The 24618-nt window shown below is 48.0% G+C and overlaps 1 protein-coding gene across 4 annotated transcripts in view; it reads left to right on the top strand.

The window, feature by feature from the left end:
* Positions 1–593: 593 nt before the first annotated feature.
* FGFR3 (fibroblast growth factor receptor 3) overlaps positions 594–24618 on the top strand; it is a 57022-nt gene continuing 32997 nt past the window's right edge. For all 4 annotated transcript variants that reach the window (XM_074587370.1, XM_074587371.1, XM_074587374.1 and 1 more), the window contains exons 1-3: positions 594–705; positions 890–1115; positions 23517–23780. In XM_074587370.1, coding sequence (XP_074443471.1) covers positions 938–1115; positions 23517–23780 — 442 coding nt within the window. In that variant the 5' untranslated portion in view covers positions 594–705; positions 890–937. The remainder of the gene's footprint in view (positions 706–889; positions 1116–23516; positions 23781–24618) is intronic.

Genomic DNA, 24618 nt, shown 5'->3' on the forward strand with positions numbered 1-24618 from the left:
AGGGTGCTCGAAGCAGGTTGCACGCTGGTGGCTTTGCCTCGGCGTACAATGTGGCATCCCTGCCGGGAGAGTGGGTGCCCTGCCCTCCTGCTGTGGGAGTCCCCAGGCTGAGCCAAAGCTTTACCCGCTGCCCGCGACCCCCGGATCCCCCCTCCGCCCCGTTCCCGCCGCCTCTTTTCAGAAAACGCGCTGTTGCAGGGCCAGAAAAATAAAGTCCACGGCTGAGCTCCGCGGCACACGGTGCCACTCTGCAGCCGCCACGGGAGCCCCGCCGTGGGGTTTCGAGTCAACTTTAATCTCGTGCGTATGGGAAAAGTGTGCCCGCTTCGCCCCGGGGAGGTGGCGGGAGCCGCTGCCCGCCCCGAGCGGGGCGCCCCGCCGCCCCCTTCCCGCCGGAGACCTTCCCCACCCCCCCGACTCCGCTCCCCCCCACGCAGCCCCGGGGGCCGGGCGCGGAGCGGCGCGGGCGGCGGGCGCGGCCCCCCGCGGCGGCGGCGGCGGGGCGGGGCGGGGCGGCGGGGCGGGCGGCCCGGCCCGGCGGGCGGGGACATCGCGGCCGCCCCGCTCCGCGCCCCGCGCCGCGCCGAGCAGACGCAGGAGCGCCGCGGCGGCGAGCGGGCGAGCGAGAGGGCGGCGGCGGAGGCTCCCGCGGGCGCGCTCCCTCCCTCCATGCGCGGTGCGCGGCCAGCCGCGGGGCTTGCGCAGGTAGGCGCCCCGCCGCCCCTCAGCGCCCGGGCTGCGTGCGTCCCTTTGCGCTTTTTTACTCCCCCCGGCACTTTTTCTGTTATTTTTCCTTTTTGTTGTTATTTTTCCTTTTCCCCCTCCGTGCCGGCACCAGGGGCGGGGGGGTTCCTCCCGCCCCTGAGCGCCTCTCTCCCTCTCCCGGCAGCGCGGCGGCGGAGCGGAGCGGTGAGCGGCGGCAGCATGCGGCCGGGGGATGTCTGAGGCGGGCGGTGCGGCGGCGGCCGCCCTGCCCCGGCGCCGGGCCGGAGGCATGCGGGCGGCCTGGGGCTCCGTCTGGTGCCTGTGCCTGGCGGCGGCCGTCGGCGGGATGCCGGCGGGGCGGCGGGGCGGCGGCGCGGCGGCGGCGGAGAGGAGCGGCGGGCAGCCGGCAGGTAAGGCTGCGCGGCCGCGCACACGTGCTGCGCGCTGCGGATGGGCGCGGAAGGAGGCGGGAAGCCGAGGTGGGGGTGGGTCGGGTTTAGGGCTGCGAGCCCCCCTCTCCCAGAGAGGGGAAGGATGGAGACCGCCGGAGCCGTCTTCGGACCGGGAGTTACAAACGCGGGGCCGGGGAGGTGGCAGCCGGGCCGGGGTGAATGCTCCGCTCACCGCGGTTCGGCCAAGCTGCAGAGGCGCCCAGGAGGGGAAAAACTCCTTTTGAAACGGTCGCTGTCCCCCAGGAGTCCTCTCCCAGCGGTGGCGTTACGTGCAGCTCCCGGGGTTTGACCCGTTTTTGCGTTGGGGAAGGAAAGATGCCTCCGTAGATGTGTAGCGCGCATCTTTAGCGCGCATCAGAAATGCTCCGGCTATGCGTGTTCGGGTGGGGAAAAGTAAGGACAGTCATTTATAGCCACATCTCGGGGAGCAGAAGAGTTGCGACAGCTCCGGGTGCGCACACGCTGGGTCGCAGCTTAATAACTGCGGCTTTGCTGAGAAGGGGACAGCGTTTCGGGGAAGCCAGTGAAGATTTCCCCTCGAGTGGCAGCACTGTAGTTGCAAGTGAAAAAAAAGTTAACACGTCGGACAGAAGCTGATTTTTTTTTTTTTTTAAGTATACGGCGGGTTTGAAACGTCGTGTCTCTCTGATATGCCTCAGCTGCTACCTGAGTCCCTGTTTATTTTTCAAAGCTCTTTAATGGAAGGGAGCCCCCTCGCAGCCCCCCGTCTTCGGGATTGCATGTACCCGGCAGAAAGTTTCCATTGTTCAGGAAAGGGTTTGAAGCCTGTTTGCCAAAAAAGTGACAGGGGAATAAATGGGCTTCGTGGAGGCTGGGGGTTGGGGGCATTACTTTCATACCCCTTTTGGTTAAAGCTATAAATCACACCGGGGGTTGGTTTTGTTTTCAAGAAAGTCCTAATAAAACACCAGATTCTTAGTGTAACTCGTTTGGCTCATTTTTCACAGCCAAAAGAATTGATTTATGGGGCAACATCTCAGCGACTTGGTTAGAGCAGATGAGGTCGGTGTGCGGGAGGAAGCAAGCAGCCTGTGCTGGTCACAGCGGGGGGAAGCGGCAGAAACGAGGTGTCCCCGGTTCTCCCTATTTTAGCCTGAAGCACGTATTGGCGTTGTCACTTTGGTCACAGTTGAGCCCACAGGCGTGGGGAGCAACTTCGGTGGCTGCCTCAGTGGTCCCCTGTGCTTCCACCTGCATCTTCAGACCATAGCTTGGGGCTGATGATGTGGTCAACTGGTGCTAAACCCTTCCCGTGCTCTAAGACACCTTTGCACATTAAGGCTTTAGGATGCTGCTTGAATTGTAACAAGTGGCACGTACCCGGAGGTCGCACCGAGGGAAACGTCCCTCTGGTGATGTCTGTGGGCTGAGCCACAGGTTGGGATTTCCAGGGGCTCCAGTGGAAATCCTCAGGATGGGCTCTCTTGCCACTCTGTCAGATTTCTCCAAAGTGAAGGTGTTGCTGTCAAACCCCCCTCCCCCTGCCAGTGTTCCCTGGGAACGGGATTCAGCCCTGAGCAAGGGGCTCTCGTTAACCCTGAAACCCACCGATGTCTCCAAGGGTTGTTCCGTCGCTGTGGGCTGCTGGAGGGTGCCGCGGACAGGGGGCTGCGAAGGCAGGGGCAGCTTTGCGATGCTGGTGGCTCTCCCACCACCAACCACGTGCGTGGGCAAGCGTGAAGCCGGCACTGCTGGCCCAGCTCTGTGCCGAAGCCAGCGGCCCTGCCAGTGCGAGGACACCCGCTGCCCGTCCGACCCGGGGGGGAAAAGGTTGAGCAAAAGAAACTGTAAAGAATATAAACCTTCAGAGCCAAGTAAAAATACATTTTACTTTTTCTGTCTTTTTGAATTGAATGGTAAAAAGCAAATTCTTTCTTCTAGTCAAATGGGCCATGGGGTATTGGCTCATTACTGAGGGTTGTTGTTCACTGGGCTTTGCATTTACAGTCTAAGGCCTTATTTTCCATAAAGGGGCTTGGAAGGATTTTTCCCCAGTGATCTAATTCTCCACACGGGGCTGTGAAGGCTATAACAGCTACTGCTTTGTGCCTATACTCAGCTACATAAAACACACATTGAAGGGAGGCATTCTCGAGGTATGTGTATGTTTGCTAATATGAATACTCGCTATTAGCGGAGGTGGAGGGGGTGCAGGTTTTAACATCTCCGCAGGGAGGTGTTCGGCTGTTGGCAGGAAGGAGGCAGATGGCGGGGCTGTTGCTGAATAGAAGCTAAACTAAAAACACCAGGGGCCTCATCTGGGCTGAGTTTCTCTTCTCTCCTTTTCTCGGGGCTGCTGCAGGAAGAACAATGTCAAATTTCCCCCCCCCTTCCCTCTTTTTTTTTTTTTTTTTTTATGAATGAAAGTAGAGAGGCAAGGCAGGATTGAATGTGTATGTCATTCAGGGGCTATGACAGAGATGATTAGGGAGGTCAGTGAACTCCTTTGCAGCCTTGAGCAAGCGGTCACTCTATTCAGCAGCCATAGAATAGACATCAATATAAAAAAGCCCGTCCAATTTGCATTAGTATTCAGATAAAGATATTACTTCGTACGATTTGTGAATGTCAAGTAACGCTGCCTGTTTTCTTAGAGAGCAGACCAACTGCAATGGCAGCGTTTCACTTTTTTAAAAACTTCTGATAACCGGACCGGCTCCTGTATGTAGCTGGTTTGTATGTGTCTGTCTGCACACAGTATATGGGGAAAAAGGGAATTTCAGGGCTTCTTAGGATTTGTATTGCACTAGTTAGCTGCTAAAGCTGTCTGCCTGCATTGTAAGAGTTGTATAGAGAGCTGCTAAGGTTGGAGCAGGTTTGTGTGGGAAGGGGAGAGCTCTCCCAATCTGTCAGGAACAGGGACCAGAGTTTCCCTATGCAGCACTGGAGTCGAATTGTCACCCAGAGCTACTGCACGGGCAGTTTGCAAGCTGAAAGAATGGAAAAGGGCCCTTTTTGGGATTTTGCTTGAGTTGAGTGGGAGGGCACGTACTGATTCCTGTGACTTTTCTGCTTGGAAAGAAGTGGTGAAGCACTGGGTGAGATATTTTTCTTCGTGCGGCTGACGGCAGCTGGGCTCTTGTGGCCTTTCAGCGTGTGCCCAGCGGAGGGTCCAAGGTGCTTCGCTTTGTGTATCTGAGCGTTTCAAAGTTCACCCTGAAATTATAAAGGTATCAGAGTGCCAAATTCCTGGAGCCGGCCTTGGGGTTTACACGTTAAAAACCCCTCTAAAGATTCCATTATATATTTATGTTCTTGCCTACTTTGTGCCTGAGGCAAGATATCCTTTAGATCCAGTGGGCAGCTATGAGCGACACAGTTTTAAGATTAAAAGTTGATGCATTGTTCTTATTAACATTAGTAGGAGCTAAAAGAGCTAATTAAGTCTAATGTTGAGACTAGGATATTTTGCTGAGCAATAAAACAAGAAGACATGAGTAAAGATGATGATTTATGGCTTTTTTTTTAAAAAAAAGTGTATTTCTTACTTAGCAAATGGCAAACTAGAAATTCTGTTTCAGTGCAGAGACAGACTCATTAATGTATTCGATACCAGCTCTATAACGTCACGTCTTCTACGCATATTGACAAGGGTCACTCCAATTAAATCTGAGTTGGTTTTTTTTCTTTTCTTTTAATTAAGACTTTATTAGCAACCACTGAGTAGGGAACGTGATGAAAGTAAATCTGAAAGTTGGGTAGCGAAGTGTTGATCTGCTAATTAAATCATGCAATTAAAGTAAGCCACTCTGACCAGCGTGTTAACTTTTACGACTCCCTCCAACAAATCTTCAGTGCTGTTCGGGAAAGCGTACCTGTCCAGAACCCTGCCTGAGCGTGGTTTTTGAAGTTAGGCGAACACTAACGGAGTCTTGATTGCTGCATCCCCGCTACATCAGGACCGTTGCCATCCAGCAGGACCCAGTCTGCTGCCTGCACAAAGCTGAGTTTTTTCTAGGGGAGGGATTTTTTTTCCGCTATACAAAGCTGGGAAGCAAAACTTTTCCTCTAAAGGTCAACAAAAGTGAACTTTGACATCCAACTACATGCTTAGAAACCTGTCCTCCCAGAAAACTTACTGCGTACCTCTGCTATTTTAGTTAGAGACCCTAAAAGATAGGGAATAACTCCAGTTTCTGCGCAGTTCATAAAATTTCCATTTAACAAAAGCATTTGGCCAAGATGTTTCTGACAGCAATCTGTCAGCTGGCAAACAGAGCTGTGACTGAAAGCATTAACTGAACCTGAATTTCGGCTAAGGTTTGGGCACGGCCTGCTGCTAGGTTTTTCTGGCTGGTCATTGAAGTGCGTAGGATCCAGTCCAGGAGCCTGGGCTTGGGCCCTCAGGCTTCCAAATACGTGGAGAAATGGCTGTGTTCTCCTCACAGTTTAGCTTTTCGCAGTCTTTAGTATATGTGGAGTAGAACTAAAAGGAATGTTACAAATTCAGATATTTGTACTAAAAAATACAGGTGAAATTCCCTCCCCAGTTGGAAGACTTTTTTTTCCCAGCTGGGCTGGACCTGATACACAGATGATCAATTGTACAGACTTTATTTTTATTCTGTTTCCCCATTTGAATGGGCTTTTCTCTTTTTCCTAGTGTGCTATGTGCTTGTAACTTTTCCTGTGTCCTGGGAGTTTGTCTGGCTCTGCATACCTGTTTCTTCATTTTTTCTGACCCTTCAAAAAAAACCAAGAACCGCTTGAAATCGCCTACTGACCCGGCACCCTCCAAGCCATTAGGTAGCGTCAGTGTTTGTTTGTCGTTTCATCTCCTTTAATACTTGTTAGTTTATAAACTTTATTCTCCTCCACATACCAGCCTGGATGCCAGGATGGTGGATTGGTAAAAATTTGCCATACATCCTTTTTTTTTTTTTTTGCAGCAAGTGGGCCTGCGGTTCAGCAGAGCCATCCGTGGTATGTGAAAGCGGGCAATGAGGGCACTTGGGAGGAGCAAATCCAATAGCATCCCCTGTGCAAACTCCAAGCTAAAGCCATGTCTGAAGACATGTACGATGCCGAAAGCACCTTAAAATACCTTGTTACACTCTTGACTTTTTCTTGACCTCCTACATAGTTTATCAGTTTACTGTTTGCCCCTCTTTTGGCTGATTATCTGGTGATCATGTAAAAAAAAAAATGTACTTTTTCTCTGAAACAGAGCTGACTGTCCTGGTGCCCCCTTTCCGATATCCTTACAGCTCAGCTTGCCAAGTGCCGTAGATATGATTTAGAGCCCTGGGTGTGTGAAGAAGGGCTTTTATTCCTGCGGTGAATGCGGTATTCCCGGTGTGCTAGAATATCTGTTCCTTGGCTTGAATGACCAGGAAGTTTCTGTAATATCAAAAGCAAACAAGAATTGTGAGATATGAGCTGAGTAAAACCTTTGGTAAACTTAGTAGTTAAAATGTGAAAGGTAATCAGACGTAAACCTGCCCTATTATTCTGATAGGCTATCTGGGGAGTTGTCGCGTTCAGGTGGACAGGGACTAGCCAGGTAGTTAAATCTTTTTTTTGTTTTGTTTTGTTGGTGTGACACTCAGGTTACACCATGTAGCAAAGCTTTTTTTTCTTTAAGAGTAGCAGCACAGTCAAGTAAGAAAACATTTCTCCAGTAACTGCTTCAGTTTCAGATGTATTCGTCTAGAAAAGTTGTGGTATTTATTGCAGAGGGGAAGGTAGGTCTTGTGTGCTGGCCTTGCTTTCTCAAATCCAGAAAGCAGGGGAAGATAAAGAGTTGGTTTAATAAAAAGGTTATGTTAAAACTTGGAAGCAGATTTCTTTATCACGCAGAACTGTATGCAAAACAATTACCATGTGCTTACACGTTTAGCATCTGTGAGATTTTGGGGCTGTGCCATTTCTGCAGGTCGCGAGGGGTTAACAGTATTAATGACTCAGAAGCGAGAAGGGTTCCAAGTTTTCGGGTGAGAAAAGGACGCAGTTGAGGATCGCTCTCTGCGAGGAAGCAAAGCTCCGCAGGCTGCGGTGTGCGCTGAAGGCACTCTGCCCTGGGAACGCCGCAGCATGAGGACCCCAGCGTCGGTGTTTGCACCCAGGGCTTGTACTGGGAGCTGTTGAACTACCTGCAGATGTCAAGCTGACACATGGCAGCATGTCAGTTTGGGTATTTTTCCCTCTCTTTTCCTTTTCACCCCAGAAGCCAAGCCATCGCTACATCCCTTATTTTGAATATAAGGTTTTTAGGGAAAGGAAGTAACAGGCAATCATGGTGCACCATGGCATGCCAGAGACCCACAAGGCTGGCTTCCCAGCTCCTACTGGTTGATAACTGATTAAATTATTTGTCAGCTTATCTTCGTTTAATGCTTTTGCCCCCCCCAGAATGGAGTGTTTTGTAGTTGTGCCTTTATTACACTGAATTACCTTGTGCTGTTTACAAGGAATCTCACTGAAGTGTTTCAGCTGATGTTAGTTAAATCAGTAAAGCTTTGGAGAATTGGGCTAGTACCCAGCAGTAAGGGAGTAAAATGGAGTTGAAGCATTTTGGAGTTGACCTGGGGCGAGCTGGGTGTAGGGGAGTCAGCAAAATAGCTGGGTGTTGCTTAGGGGCCAAACCTCGTGGTGGTTATGCGGTGCGTAGGTGAGCTCTCACCGATGCCAAGAGAGAGGAGCAATCCAAAGTAACAGGCAAGAAGTGGGGAACTTGCCTGTCGTAGAGCTGTGAGGAGGATGCTAAGGACAAGAGAGTCTCTGACGCTGCTCTCACAAAGTGCAGGCGGCACCTGGCTTCTGTGGAGATGGGGTGCAGATGTGGTCCCCGCAGCAGGACCCACCTCCCAGGAGCCACCTGGTCCCCTGCGTTGCTGGTGGTGGCACTGCAGAGGGACCTACTGGTGGGTTTCATCATGGCGTGGGACAGAGGAGAGCATGGGAAGGCCTGAGGGTGTTTCTGCTCTGGGCCCCATGGGGTGCCGCAGGGCAATGTGCATCACCCTGGATTGACAACTCGTCCCCTCTTACTCAGTCCCCCTGGGGAAAGCAAAATACGCATCTGTGAAGGCTTTTCTTTTGAGGAAAAGGGAGCTACGGGAGATGTTCCTGGATCCAAATGATGAGACCAGCCTTTATTAACCTTGCGCTTTCCCTGTCAAAAAACTGAAAAGCTCCCAAGAATTGGATTTTTAATTTTACTTTGATGCTTGGCAGAGCTTGTAAAGATCCTTCAGGGCAAGTTTGGCTCCCGGTTTGGAGGGTTGTTGCTTTGTTTGGGGGTTTTGCCGGTCTCTGCTGCTTGTAGTCCTGTAAAAATAATAATGAGGTCCTGATCTTGCGTCTATTGAATCTTAAGCAGAAAAGCCCCCATTGATTTCCAAGGGAGCAGGCTGAAGCCCTTCACAGATCGTGGTGGGAGCAGCTATTTAGCATAAGCAGGGATTGTTTGGCAAGTTTTCTAATGACCCAAACATTTTAACAAGCAGAGGAAACTCGGCGGGTAAAAAAGGCTCCCTGGTTTGGGGGTGGGGAGATGCCTTGCAGTGCTTCGTGGGGGCGATCCCTGGCGCCGGCTCTCCGTGACCTCCTGTTCCTCTCAACCTGCTGTAACGCAGACGTTCACGTCTTCCCATCTCAGTTTTTATAACCCTAGTTTTGATGCAAGCCCAAACGTGAGCACCGGAGGCCATGGTGATGGCCACTGCCTGGGCCCCCTGTGACTCCGGCGCGAGTCCCGCGTGGAGCTGAGCTGCAACGCCGGCCTCCATCCCCTCACACCCCATCCTTGGTGCCATCGTATCAGTGTCGGCCGGCATTAGCGCCCAGCACCGTGATCTGCAAGCCACACAATGCGCCGGGGAGAGTGTTAATAATCCCCTGCAGGGGTCCGGGGGCGAGCTGGGGCGAGCCGGGGGTGAGCTGGTCCTTCCCACGGACAGGACGGGGCTGCCGAGCTCCAGGACCACTTGCACGGGGACAGGAGCCAAGCAAGGAGCTTTCCCAGTGTTTCACAGGCAGCCAGAGTAGGGGAAAAAAAAAAGAGTTTTCTCAGAGGATTTGGGTGGTTTGGGGTTTTTTTGGTTTTGGTTTTTTTTTTCATATTCCCCCTTTTGCATGCGAGACTCAAGCACAAGAAATTCCCTCCCAGCAAAATATTTCAGCAGCTTGTTTGGAGACTGGTGGACTTGAACTAACCTGTGATTTGATTTTTTTTTTTTTTTTTTTTTTTTTGCTTAAAATTTTTTAACTTCTCTATATAGATTCCCCCAGGCAAGCATTTTGTTTTAAACCTGTAGCAGGATCCGTGCAAGATGAGCGTGCTGATTCCCCGAGATGTGCTTTGGGAGATGGGGGTATCAGAGCTAAAAGTGAAGAGGAAAAGCCAGTTGCAATGGGAAGATTAGGGAGTTAAGAGTGCGCCCTGACAACTAACATGTGCAACCAGAGATAAATCCTCCATGAGCCTGTCTTTAATTAAAAGAATGATTGGAATTAGGCATAGTACCATCTCTCCTGATCTGTATCGTGTGCATCTGTACGAATAAAGCATTTTTGGGGAGGGAGAAGAGAAAAACACCAGATTTTAATCTTCCTTTGGTAGCCGATATGTCTGCCTTTTAAAAGGGCATATTTCTCCCTGTTTTAGAGTACCCAGGCTTGTTGACAGTAAACAACTGTCACTTGGCAGTTTATGAAAGAAGAAGAATGTTTAAGAAAACATGTCCAGTTTAAGTAGTTGTGTTAATAGGCTAGGGATTCATGCACAAGTGTGTGTGTGTGTGTGGGGGGGGGGGGAGCTGGTAAATTGAGGTGCGTAAATTAGCTGGTGTTTACTGCGTAAGAGATGAGCTGCGAGCGAATGCAGTTGGAAAAAAAATTATATTAAAAAATATGTTAGTTTTTACAGCCGGTGTGTTATGCATATACTCGCAGCTTTCTGTGAAAGCTTTTTTTTTTTTCTTCTTCTTTTTTTTTTTTTTTCTTTTCCCCAGGGAAAACTCAGAAAAGCCTCTTGCTTGCAGCGTGCAGTGGGTCAGGCCCCCGGAGGCCCCTGGGTGGGCCGAGCCACAGGGCTGGGAGCCCAGCACCCCCCCTCACTGGCCCTAATGCCGCTTCTCGCCCCACAGGGCTGGGAGCCCAGCAGTCCCCCGCACTGGCCCTAATGCCACTTCTCGCCCCACAGGGCTGGGAGCCCAGCACTCCCCCTCACTGGCCCTAATGCCGCTTCTCGCCCCACAGGGCTGGGAGCCCAGCACTCCCCCTCACTGGCCCTAATGCGCTTCTCGCCCCACAGGGCTGGGAGCCCAGCACTCCCCCTCACTGGCCCTAATGCCGCTTCTCGCCCCACAGGGCTGGGAGCCCAGCACTCCCCCTCACTGGCCCTAATGCCGCTTCTCGCGCCAGGGGCAGCGCTTAGACCTTGCAGCCACCCTAATGCGTCCTTCGCCTTTGCGTCGCAGGGACGATTGGAAGAGGAGACTGCAAGGGAACTCTGCCTCCCAATTTGCAAATTGATTAATTACAGAAAGGAAGGGGGGGAAAAAAAATAAAAAGAGAAGTAAGAAGTGGCAGATGGTGTCCTCTCTGCATCCCTGCCCAAAGTTGCTACAAATCCATCACCCACCTTCTCATGAGTTAAACACTGGTGAACGCAGTGAGTGATGAGCAAGCGTAAAGCATTCATTCCAGCTCGGCCCAAAGGCATCAGTGTCAAAAGTGTAATGAGCGAGGGACTGGTGTCAGGCACTTCAAATCTGTAATTAGGCATAAAAATAAGGTTCGGGCTTTCCAGGCTCTTGATTTCCCTGGCTTAGGAACAAGAGTATAAGCCGCTATTGGGGGTTGCCGATATTGGCCTTGAAGGTACTGGGTAAAGCCACCCTCCTGCACCCCCAGCTCCCATCCTAGCTGGGATAGAAAATAAATACAGTATGTACTGTGGAGTTTAAATAAATACAGTGTTGATATTGTGTTACTGTTACTTAACCTTTCTGTCAGTCTTCAGTGCCTCGGAGGGGGACACCTTGACAGCAGCACCTTCTCTTGCCCTTGTTTCAGGTAGAGCAGAGGGAGCTGCAGGAGCAAACGGGAACCCCCAGAGGGCGGACGAAAGGGTCACGCTTAATTCTCTTTTGGCCAGTGGTTCGATTACTATAGCCATTATTTGGACAAGGAGGCAAAGGAAACCCAAACCTGAAACCTACTGCTGCAGAAATGCTTTGAGATCTGGCCAGGCAAAAAGGAAAATAACTCCTGGAAAGTGTTTATTGAGTTGTACTGGGACTCCAGCTTGTGCATTATTTAGTGAAAGAGTGAGATTTCCGCCTCATTTTTATGTGTAGATGGGCTGGCATCTTGGGATTTGAGAAGGCAGTGGGCTTCTCTGTGGGGAAAGTCTTTGTGGAGGGATGGGAGCCACAGAGGTGGGTGGGGGCACAGCAGGGGTTCTCCTTTGCCCCATCGCCCTCAGTGCAGGGGCAAAACGGGGCAGGTTTGTACCCACCGCTCTGGTTTTGGCAGTGGGTCGCTGCCCGCCTGTGCTGGTTCTGGTGACCCCACGCCATGTAAATCCTTCCTGTGAGGAGCTGTCTGCATGCTCCGAACAAGGTCGTCTTGTGGGCGGAATGTGTTAGTCCTGGCAAAACGGGCCCCAAGCCTCCTCAGGTGCTTTCAAAATACATGTAGATGTTTGAAGTGGAGGTTTTCTCCCCCTCCTCCCAGTGCATAGCAAATGAGGTGTGGACAAGCAGTGCAGTCTTTGCAGGAATAACTTCACCCAGTGGTCGAGCCTGGCCATTTTGGGAATGAGAAGGAGCAGTTGGAGGAGCAGTGCGTGGTGTCTCAGGGCAGGGAGGAAAGGAGATGACCCTGAACTAGCTGCCAGCCCTCGGAAATGGAGTGGAGGGGCCAGACCCCAGGTTTTGGGTCACTCTAAACTTGGTCTCACTGCTGTGGGCATCTCTTGCTCCACATATGGATGTCTACATCAACATGGATAAATAGGTGTAAATATTTGAGGAGGTTGTCCAACTTCATGTCTTCTCTAGTGGTTGGTACGAGGTGGTGGTTCTTCCGCCCATCCCACCCAAGGGAAGTGTGGCTGAAGCTTAGCTTCGGTGACTGATTTTCAGACAAATCCAACCCTCCAGTGGCTGCTGGGCTCAGTTTTTATCATCTACATTTTCCATCTGACAGAGAGAAGTAGCTACTTTCTTTCTCCTTTGGCTTGCCTGTTGCAATGACCATCCCTGCTGTCGCAACAGCGTCCATCTTACTCGGACACTTGGGTGCTCGTTCGCAGAGAGGAAGAGTTTTTAGAAGTGTTTCTTGTGGGGGAAGGAAGGAAAAAGCTGGGAAAAATCAGACTGTGGAGGATGGGGCAGGTGTCCAAAAGTACCTGTGGAATGTCCCTGGCTCGTGCAGGTAGGACCAGCCATGTCCTGCTGCAGGACACTGGAAGCGGCACTCTGCAGAGGGCCTGCATTTCCTTATGGCAGCATTAAAATAGCTGTCTATAGAGGTGTCTAATCTGCTTCTGGCATCACTGGAGCCTAACGTAGTACACTTTGTAGAAGGTGATTATTTGGGGGCGTTAAAACTGCTTGAAGGGAGTGGGAACCGAGACACGCATGACTTCCTTGAACTCTCTCTTAATTTATTACGTGCAGTCCAAAACCCGCTGTAATAGATACGGTTGCAGGAGACCATTAAAAGGTCCGTCCTGGTGAACCTGATGCCCTGCTGTTGCTGCTGGAAATGATAAACCGCCGCGTTTGGGTCGGATGGTATGTGATGCCCTGTGTGTGTGCGCGTATGCATGGAAGCCAGTAAGTCCTGCTAATTTAGGGTTTGTTTTCCAAGTCTGTTTTCTATAACTCGGTAGACTTAATACAAATAAAGAACTGACCAAGTTTCCTGTGAGAAGCGCAGAACAAACGCTAAGCGTGGGATTTGAATGCAGAAAGGTGAAAACACAAATGTATACAGGAACAGCGAGTCAAACAAGCTGAAAAAATATTTAAGGTTGATTTAACAGAGCAGTGAACTCAAAGCTGTCTAATCCCTTTAGCAGCCTTCTTTAAGGAGGAGAAATAAAAGAATTTTTGACATCTACTTTTCTTTTGCCATCTCTCCGAGCTCTTTCTAATAATGCTGAAGGATAAGAGTTGAGTTTAGCACAAGGACGGAGTGTTGCAGCTTTAGTTAGATGTGCTTTCTAAATAACAAAATCTTCATTTGTCATTCACGATTTTAGATTAAAGTGGATCAGGCTTCCCGAAAGGAGATTACTGTTAAACTTCTCCAATTTGGGTACCTGGCACCTAAATCTTGCTTGAGGCACTGAAATAACAGGCTTGGTTTTGAGAGATGCTGAGCCAGGTCAGGCTCTGCATTTAAATCGCTTAAGCACTCTTAAAATCTGGCTATTCATTTTGATGCCTAGATATGGATTTCTGGGCTTAATCACCGACCTTTGCATTTCAAATGTTTGGCCTTTGTTTTCTTTACTAAGTATGCAGACAGAGTGGCCCCCAAATTATTATTTTTTTTTCTTTTACAGAGCTAAAAACAGCTAGCAGAGAAAACTTGAAGTCCTGCGTCTTATTACAGAGAAATAGGAATCTTTGAAAAATACCATTTTATGTAACTCAAGGGAAACTTGCGAAAAGGGGAATATTTACTAATTTTCATTCATGTGAACATGATCTGTCATATATCTAAAACCCACAATCAGTTGGAAAAAAAACCTACCCAAACTACCGTAAACCTTTGCCCTCTCTTAATCCGTGTACAAGAGGGTGGTTTTTTTTTTTTTTTTTCAGATGTGCTTTTTCCCCCCCCTGAAATAGAGGCAATTGATAGGCTCATAAACAAATACCAAACATTAAGTCCTAATCTCCATATAGAGGAGCCTGACCCTTTTTATGGAGAGAGAGGGTAAAGGGAGGAAACGGGGCCAGGAGTTTGAGGTTTAATGCTTATTAAAGTTTTAGTGGGTGGGAAAATGCAATCAATAAATTTTGTTTAATGCCTCGAAACTGGTGTTAGTTTTCACTAGCTACACTGGAGAGTAGTTTTCATTTTGAAACTAGGACACTCGTAGTTGGAATGACAATTAATGTGGAGTGAATATGGTCCCAGTTGGAAGCCGATTTTTTGAATAGCATGAAAACTCCCCCCACCTCCCCGCCTTGGCTCCGGAGTGGGGTAGCTTCCGTTTTTAATTAGCAAACCGGGCAAAATTTAGCTCATTGTGTCTTTCTGCTCTTTTGGCCAAGTGGATAGCTTGGATTTCTCCATCTTGCTGTCATGAGGCTGTTCTTTTTATTTTTTTTCCTTCAGTTTTGGTGCGGGGAGGAAGCGGGGGGCTTCAGGATACTTAGGATTAAAGTCATTGTTCGGGGGTATTTACAGCCAGCTGCCTGCATTAAATGAAGATTAGAGGAGCGCACATTAAAAGTGCGAGGGAAATGCAGAGGAGCTGGGATTTGGGAGCTGCATAGCTGTGAACCGAAGGGGAAAGGTTGGGGCTTTACAGCAAATTTTTTCTGATGCCATGTGATCTCAAAGCCCATTTCAGAAAAGCATCACAAGTACCAGAAAAGCGCCACAAGTAATTGCCAGGGCCAGGCCTCCCTGGGAATTGTAAGGGGATCGTGAGTCCCTGCATCTCTAAAAAGTCCCTCTGAGGTAAAGCTAAACACTTCTGGGGCCTGGTGAACTTACGTATTGTTTAAAAAATGCATCCACAAGAGGAGTTAAGAGGTGGTGAACATTTTGCTAGAATTCACTAAATAGCTGAAAACCTACCCTGAGGGTTGAAAACTCCAAAAGTAATGAATTTTTGAAGGATTTTAGGAAGGAAATGAGGGCATAGAGGAGGAGGAGCCCAGAAAAAATATCTGAAAAGAATTGTTCAGCAATGTATGCTTATTCTTTTAAGGATTTAATAACACAGTTTAAAAATATTTCCAAAGATTGAGTTTCTCTCCTGTGGTGCTTCGTGGAGCACTTGTTTGTGTAGTCTGTAGGTCTTGTTGCAAACTTTGCTAATTACTTGGTGAGCGTCGCCTACAAAGCCCCACCAGGTAGCCTGGTCCAGCAAAGCAGGAGGGATGGCATGGAGCACTGATGCTAAAGAGCATAAGTTTGCTCGGGGCCTCCACGCTTTGGCAGGACTCAACCCTGCTCTGATGGAGGCTGGGGACAAGCTTTGCTCAGTCTGTTGGGATGCTGGGAAGCCTCAGTCTGTGCCTCAGTTTCCATAGCTGCCTCCATTGGCTTTGGAAAGGAGTTGTGGTGGTTGCTTGCTTGCTGCAATGATGAGGGTTTTTTGGACTACTTCAGGCATGAGAAGCAGGAATGCAAAAACATGAGCTGTTTTGTGGTAGGATCTGTCTGTCGAGATCAAGCTGGGATGCCCCTGCTGTGCTGTGCAGAAGCTGGGGCCAAGTTGGCCACCGTTCTTCAGCGGCAACAAGAGGCAGATACCAAAAGGATGACGACCCATTAGCACAGTCTCTTGTGCTCCACCAAGGATCAGCCCAACAGGTGTTTTGTCACTCTGCCTTGAGTAGGGAGTGGTCTGGCTTGACCACATTTGGCCATCGCAGTTGGGTGAGGTGGGCTGTGGGTCCAGCTACAAGGATGCGCTCACCCATGTGCCAGGCTGGGACTGGTGTCATCCCCACCATGGACGTGAGCTGCTGAGATCTGATACAGCTCATTGCTGCCCTCCTCTTGAGTAAAGCACAAAGGCTTTGACATCCAGGAGAGCAGGAACCATCTGCATGGGCATCCTTGAGGTGCTTTGGCATGAGCCAGGAACTCCCATAGGACACATGGAGCAGCATAGCCTGGGGACCTCAGCATCCCCATGCTGATGGACCTCTGCTCCACTGCTCCCTGTCTTTAGGGACCATTGATGAAGAAGGGGAGGGTGATGTTATATCAGTTATTTTATTTCTTTAAAAAAAAAAAAAAAAAGAGTGCAGAACTGTGAGATAAATAGATGCTGGTGGTGGTTGCTCTGCTCTTTGGTGTTTTGAGTGGGGAACCAAGGAAAGTGTTTGATTGCACAGTCTGGCCAGATTTTGAGGAAGACCCTGTCACTGCCTGTTCCTTTAAGCCAGCAAAGCCCAGCTGAAGGCTGTCTTTGGGACAGGCTCTGCACTCTCAGCAGTGACCAAAGCTTTGTGTCTCTGGGGTTTTGCATTCCCATTCTGGTTAGGTGCAGACAGGAGACCCCTTTGGTTTGTTCTCTGGGTTTTTTTTCCTCCTCAGGGCTTTCCAAGTGCCAGAGGAAAATCCTCCTGGCCAAAGTGTTTTTGTAACTATTTTAGCTTTGTGACGATTTATTTCTTCTTCTAACTCTCAGCATCTGAATTGGGTGATTTGAGAAAACAGTCCATTAAAAGGAGGATACTGTAGAGTCCTGATGAATCCTGTTTTCTACTTGGCCGGTGGAACAGAAAGCTAATTGCCAGTAGTAAATCCATTCAAAGGAGGGCTGGAGGGAGGGAGAAAAGCTAATATTCCTCCTTGAATGCCATTTAATCTCTGAAACCTTTCATGCAGATGTAAATTAGGATTTGCACAACAGAGTCAACAGTTGCTCCGTAGATAAGGCAGATTTGCAACATCTGCTTTTCCATTTGAGAAGCTCTTCCAAAGTAGCTGTCGGGAATAGCCAACCTAAACACTAGAGATTTTTTTTTTTTTTCCTTTCCATAATCTCTTGTTTATGAAGAAAGCTGCATATGACAGAACTAAACCTGGTTATCGTTCTGCTAATTCTCTAGGAAAAAAAGCTTGCTTTCCTCCTAACACAGATCCAAAAAAAAAAAACCCATGGGGATTTTTTACCACGGGTGGTAATACAGTGCAGCACGCTTGTTAACATCTGTGGAAGAAACCTTGTCTGGTAACAATTGCATAGGCCACTGCAGTGGTAATACAGTATAAACAGTTTACCTTGCATTATTATTAGGAAAGCTATTTTAAGCTTTTCCAGGAGAATTACACCCCTTCCAGCAAACACACGCAATAGGTGAAAGATAAAGTGGCACCTTCAAATGACGGAGGCAAACCCTTTTCAGACGTGGTTTCCTAAAGGCACGTTTCTCGATCATGGTTTAGGCTTTTACAGAAGCAACCAGATTTTTTTATTTTTGCTGTGGTTTGGGCCCCATTGAGCAGAGGAGGTAACCCAGCTGAACACCACGTCGGGAAATGATGTTGCTTAGGCAAACCATCCCTTGCTGCCGTGATTGCCGGAGCTCCTTCCTGGGATGGCTGCAGCCTGACACTGGGAAATGTGCTCTGAGAGGGGTCTTGACCTTGAAGGGGGAGAAAAGGGGAGGAAGGGAGAAGACAGGGTATCTATTTTATATAATACTTTCTATTTTATATATATATATAATGTTATATATAATATCATATACATAAAATGCTATATACAATATTATGTATGTATATATGTATGTATAGGTATATAGAAATACACAATATATTTAATATTATATATATAAAACACATAAAACTTTTATTTTATATATTGTATTTTGCTGTGCCAGGCTGGTGATGTGCCGTTTGGGCTGGCAGGGCCGTGGCCAGGCAGGGATGCCCTTCCACTGGCACCTTCATGGCTGCTACAGAAAGGAGAAGCCTTGCCTTGCATAAAGCACCGCCAAAAATTCGTGTATAAAAGACATCCCAGCAGCTCCCCGCGGTGCTGTGAGGGTAAATGGTGACTTTAGGTGAGCTCGCTTTGCTGCGGGGGCCGCTCCCTCGATCTTATCTGCCCTGAGAAGGCAGGTACTTGGGGAAACGGGCGATCCCACGATCTTATCGTGTCCCCACCTCTCACGGGGGCTGCTGCTGGGTGCAGGGCCTGGGGCTGGTTTGATGGTTTTCAGTATTCCTCCGTGGCCGTCTGCCTGGGGGACAGAGAGATCAGGCACATGGCAGGGTGCTCGCGGGGAGGTGACACTGGGGCCACTTGTCACCCTTCCTGGCTGCTTTTTAAATTAAGGCAGGTCTCAAATATGCAGCGTTCAGCAAGAAAACTGTTTTATTCCCCTTCTGGGCAACAGGGTTTGCTCTTCCCAGTGCAGAAGCCCCAAGGTGAGGTGGGGAAGCGGCCCCATCCCACGAGCAGCCACAGAGGTATTGGGAAAAACACTGTTGGGGAGGTGAATAATACTATGGCCCCCATTAACATGGGGTGGGACACTTATTTAGAGTAAATGAGGGTTCAGCGTGCATGGAGGACATGGCACTGGTCTGGGCCTGGGGATAGTCTATGTGCTCTTTGCCAGGTTTCCGTATCCCTCCAGCAGTTAGCCACTGACTCAGTGGCTGTGACCATCATCCCCCTGGGAACAGGATGCCAGACTCAACAGGAGAAAACTCTGGCATGGTTGTTGCTCCGTGATCCTGTAATATATCCTGTCACGGTGGATTTGGTGCAATAAAACACATAGAACAAGAAACGTTTTCGAATTAACCTGAAGAGAGAAGTGCGTGGAGTGCTGCTATCTTTCTGCTTGTTAACGTGCCAAATACAGCTTGTCCAGCTTGAAAAGGGGAAAATACGATCCGCTTGGAAATGAGCCACTTAGCCCATTCCACCACCAGGCTGTGAAGCAATCCCAAAAAGCCTCACTGGAATTGCCAGAGATCAAGGTGGGGTGAGGAGTATTTTCCGGGTGGTAGTTAAGGTCATGTGCCTGGAGCCCTCTGTGGTGGGAGTCCTGGGTTTTGGTTGTATGGTGCTGTGCCCCAGCTGCGGGATGCTTGCTGGAGGAGGAGGATGGTGATGGGGGAGACATGTGCCCACCTGAGCAGTCCCTCAGTAGGCTCCCAAACACTTTGATGTTTGGAAAAGCAGGATTGTGGGAAGCTATTCCAGGAAGAAAAACACAGGTGAAAAGAAAGAAACGGATGGAGTGTCCTGGAGCCAGGACCCAGCACCCTGCAAGGTGGTGTGGGGCCCTGGGGCTCCCCCACCGCACCAAGCCTCCCACGGGCACCGTGGGCCTTCGCCGCCCGGGAGCAGCCCTCATGCTTTCTGCCACAGCACCTGGAAATAGTCCCTGACACTGAGGAGGGCACCAGCCAGGCTCTAGGTTGGCTTGAAGTTCTTGTGGGGGGGTCATAAGCAGCCCAGGAATACCCCATCATCTTCTACCTCCTCATCCTTTCGTGCCTGAAAAATAAAAACGTGCATATCTTCCTGCAGGTCTGGAAAGCTGCCTGCGTTAAAACCAAAATAAAACATTTCCAGGCTCAGCCAGAAGCAAGTATTGATGTCTGAGAGGAGCAGGCATCTGATGGAAATACTGACACACTTAAGCACTTGGAGCTGCAAACCACACAGAAAGTGAATTATTGCTGGGATGAGCCAAGCAGTTACGGAGATGAAGTATCTTATCCTTATAAGTGAATACATACAAAAGCATTTTAGCATTGCTGGGCCAGCTGCTCCTCGTTGTGGAAGGTGCTTCCCAGCTAGTTGCTGCCTTTTTGCTCCTCTGAACAGCTTAAAAATTGCCTCTTTCTCTGTAGCATGTTTGCTGCAAGCAGCAGTGATGATGATGCAAGTGCCGATCTCCATCAGAAGCATCTCTTGGTGATTCTCAACTCATTACTGCTTTGGCTAAACTAATAAATGATTGAATTTTAGTCATATCTTGGGAGCCCACAACCTAGATAGACTTCTCCTCTCCAAGAACCCATTAAAGCTGGAAATGCATTAATCCCTGCTCTGCTGGCAAGTAGTGGACTGGGCTCCTGTAATGCCTACACAAGTTAACTCCCCAGTAATTTATACCTATGTCTGCTGTGGATTTTGAAAAGATGCTGTTAATGTCAGTTAGATCCCAAATGGGATTTTCCTGTGGGAGAGCCAGGGCTGGGGGCAAACGTTTGCAACCTGACTTGCAATAGAAACGCATTAGGAAATTTTTTAAAGGACGCATGGGTATAGCTGTTTTCCAGCAGTGAGGATGGTTTTCTTAGGACCCAGGACTGAGATCCAGGAGATGTGTGTTCGTAGCCCCAGTAAATGTGAAAACCTGCCTTCCGGCAGTGCAGCTTTGTGGTGGGAGGTTTTTTGACTACCTCAATCAAAGCTGTGTGTCCAGATGGAAGAAGCGAGCATGTTAGGAGAGCTCAGTGCCTGCTCCCCTCTGCTGGTTTCCTTATGATTTAGCAATGGGAGATGCAGGATGAAGGTGGTGGCCAAACCCTCGCCCAGGTCCCCAGAAGGGCTCAGCCCATTATACGTTAAACCCCTTCCAAGCACAGGCTGCGCGTACAGCTCCTGCCACTTTGCTCATGCAGCATGGTTGGAGAGGTAGATCTCTGCAAGTCAATCTGATGGCTGGATGCTTGGCCTCAAGAAAGGCAACTTCATGTCTCCTTTATGTTTTGGTGGGGGAGGAACTGTCCTTGTTGAGAAGGCGTTGGAAACACAAGGCACTTGCAGCTAGAAGGTGGGAAGGAGATTCTGGACACCTAGTGGGAGACATGAGCTCTGGTTCCCTGCTCTAAACTCCAGCTGTTCTCAGCACAGAAATGAGACCGTCTCCACCTTCAGATTTATCATTGTATTTGAAAGCTATATGAGGAATAATAATAGTAAAACTTCATTCTCCAAAGTCACAGTTGGGCAAAGGGCTCCAGCACTTAAATGCACATTTAAGTACTTTGTGGAGGTCTCCAATTTGGGTCCTGTTTATTTTTTAAGCCATAAGCATATAAACTGAAATTTGAAAAGCTGTTTAAAGAAGTGAGATTAAAACCCTTAGTAACATTCTCCTTTTAATTCACCGCTCCATCTTTCCGGATATCACTGCCGGTCAGTAGGAATAAAGTCACTAGGACTGAACTGCGCATTTAAGAGACATCAGGGTATCTGCTGGAGACTGGCAAGGGAGACTGAGGGCAGAAAAGCCAAAATAAAGTTGTCAGAAACAAGAGGTGACGCTTCTTTCCACAGAAGAAGCTTCAAACCTCAATCATTCTGCTCTGAGTCTAAAGTGAATTTCCTCTGCATTTCAGCATTCCCTAATTATGTTTTATAAAAATAATTTGTCGCTTTGTCATTAATCCAGGTTTGTTACGGATTTCAAAAAAGAGTGATTTCCTTTTAAATGGCTAAACAGTACGTTTTGGCTTGTGTTTAGTCTGGGCTTGTTTCTATTTGGTAGGTTTATGATATAAAAGCCAAAATATACAAGTCTTGATCATTTGGCAAACAGCTTGGGTAAAACCATGTATTTTGTATGGAGGAATTGTGCAGCTCCATGGGGTTTGTTTTCCAGTAGATTAAATTAGCAAGAGCTTCCATCAGAGTCAACAAAGAATCAGTACCCAGTCCTGCAACTGTAAAGCTGTATACAGGGCTTTTTAATTGGAAGCCAAAGTTGGTGCCATTGAAAAAATCCCTATAGTCTAGAAGGAGGAAGAAAAAACCCTGAAAGGAACACTTAAACCAGAATATTTCTCAGCCATATTTTCCCCAAGGATGTATCCCAGTTGTGAAGAGACCATGGGTGAACACTCAATGTCACAGCAGGTGCTGATCTAATAGGAAGAAGATGCTGGAGTTCTGTTTTCTTTTTCTTTTTACTAAAAGTATATGCTTTCAGGGAAAACCTTTTCATTAAAATTAAAAAAAAACCCAACAACACTCTAAACCTTTGACTGTATGAATACCACAAAATTCTGGCCAAAACCTAAAATATTTGAGTTGGAATTGCTGCCAGGGTATCACAGGAAAGGTTCTTTGTAACCCCAGTGAGTGTGGGCTTTGCCTCCTGCGAGATGATACCTCCCATGAAATACCACATTTTCAGGCCCCCAGGATTCTTCATTTCTACCCTGCAAGGGTATTGACTGAAACATTTTTGTATTTTTAAATTTCCACAAACATAAAAACTTGTGTGATGAGAAAAGCAATATATTTTTCTCATATAACCTGCTCCAACTCTCACTTAATGCCAGAAGAGCAGCTTGAAGCCAATGCCACATCCTCAGGTATTCAGAGCTGCTGTAATTGCATTGATTTAACAGTCAAATTGTAATCTATGAATATGCTTACTTAGGATCTGTGTCCATATCTGATTACTGTCGGAGATCAAGTCAAGGCGATCTGGGTTTGGATCATGGCATTAGGTTCAGACCAATCTGTTTTGAATTACTTTTTAACTTGTTAATTAATTATATAATCATAGCACCAGCGTGTCTTCACTGTGGAATAGGATCCTCTGTGATACATATTGTACAAAACCAAGACGACTCTTACGCTCGGTGGAGTGTACAGTCTCAGAGCAGGTGTAAGCCAGAAGATAGAGATAGGGTAATGCCGAGTGCAAATGTTGGTTACTGTAGACAAGGTGGGGAGAATGGCGTTCTTGCTGTTGATCTAGATGGGTTGAGGGCGGCTGTAGAGGGCTATTTTTTCTTTATTAAACTGGTATAAAGGAGGAATAAACCATTCAATGTCACACATGAGTTTATGTCACTAAAATGAGGACCGTTTAGAACCACACTTTCAACATGCCTCGTGTTCCTCCATGAGGAGACTTATGAACTTGAACGTTTCCTTGTGTCGTTATCTTACAGTGAAACAAAATTCTCCAGCCCATGGCAGGGTTCACTGTCAGCACTCGTGGAACAAACTGCCACAGCTGGTAGATAGACTGAAGAAATAGGTATTTCAGCTTTCATGCTCCGTCTTTGATTCTGTACTTCGTTGCACAGAATAACTCCAGTGAGCTAGTGATGGGTTCATTTATTTTAGCTATCCAGCCTGCATCTTCTGTCCCTTTCTCCCTTGTTTGCTTCAGCACATAGAGGTTGCCTTTGGGCCATCCAGAGTCACTTGAATAGTTGGGTTTATCCCCATTAATGCTCCTTGTGTCCCTCCCTTGCTGGGTCTTGCAAGGGGTTGTGGACTGTCAGGAGTAAAGACATTGAGATCCAGAGACTGAACTGTGAACTTTCAGAACACATACTTATTTCTGCCAGATCACCCTGACATGAAACATTGGGCATTGCAATGACCCGACAAAGAGGTCTGTGCTGTTAGTTGAGATGTACGTGATGGGGTGGCTGTGTTTTGGTCACTATGGGGTTGAAACCATCCTTGTAGATCAGCTAGAGACCTGACTGTAGTGAGCACAGCTGTCTTTTTTTCTCCATTACTACCTGCCTGGGGAAGGCAAGCCTTACCTCTGGCAAGGAGGAGCTCTGGGCACGTGGAAGCATCAATAGGGCAAATATAAGATACATTTCTTTTTTAAATGTTCTTTCACTCTCCAACACCTGCTCTTACTTACTCATTTCCATTTCTTTCTCCCTTTGCAGAATACTTGAGGAGCGAGACCGCCTTTCTGGAAGAGTTGGTGTTTGGAAGTGGAGATACCATTGAACTTTCCTGTAACACCCAAGGCTCTTCTGTGTCCGTTTTCTGGTTTAAGGATGGTATTGGGATTGCACCTACCAACAGAACTCATATTGGACAAAAACTGTTGAAGATAATAAATGTGTCCTATGATGACTCGGGGCTGTACAGTTGCAAGCCAAGGCATTCCAACGAGGTCCTGGGAAACTTTACAGTCAGAGTTACAGGTACGTGTAGAAATACAACTGTCTCAGTGCTTTTTTTTTTATTTTTATTTTAAATTTTTGCACCTTCACATGTTCAGCACAGCTGGTGTTTTGCGGTCTTCGTCGGTACTTGGTAGGTCTCTACCTCCCTGGTAACTCCTGGCAGTGATTAGACTGACAAAACAAACCAATTGAAGAATGCTTGCGTGTCCATACCAAATGTTAAAGCTTGATGTTAATACTGAGAGAGACTTAGAAACGGTGCTAGTCAGATTAAACCCCAAATCCCCCTTAACACTCAAATAGATGCAATGCTACATGTGCCTTTGAAGTCTTTTGTGAGTGAGTGAACTGTGGCTCAGGGAGGTTAAGTGACTTTTTCCACTTTATGTGACAAATCACTGGCAAAAATTGCATGTAAAAGCTGGAGGTTCCTGAAAACTGTGTCCCCGTTGTAGCTGATAAAACTCTTCCCTCCATCACAGTTATCACAAATTACTACTTTGTTTCGGAAGTAGCTTATCTTTAAACTGTGTATATCTCGAATATGTACTTCATCAAAGGTACTTATTGGGATTCATATATTGCAAACAACTGCTGTGTTAGGGAAGCACGTGCTGTCATTAGCTTGCCCATATTTTTCCGTGATTAGGACAATGGGAGAGAACAGCTACAAGCTGACCAAATCTGGATCACTAAACAGAGAGCGCCAGAAAAAACTGTTGTTCCCAGATAGCTAACCGCTAGCTCTGAGATCATCTCCATGATTTCAGGCTGCTGCATTGGTAGATGGATGCCCATCACTGCGAGCAGATAAAAAGCTTCCTGATCACACAGATTAAAAGCCTGACTTTTCAGA

Source organism: Larus michahellis, chromosome 5 (assembly GCF_964199755.1).
Source record: "Larus michahellis chromosome 5, bLarMic1.1, whole genome shotgun sequence".
NCBI lineage: Eukaryota > Metazoa > Chordata > Aves > Charadriiformes > Laridae > Larus > Larus michahellis.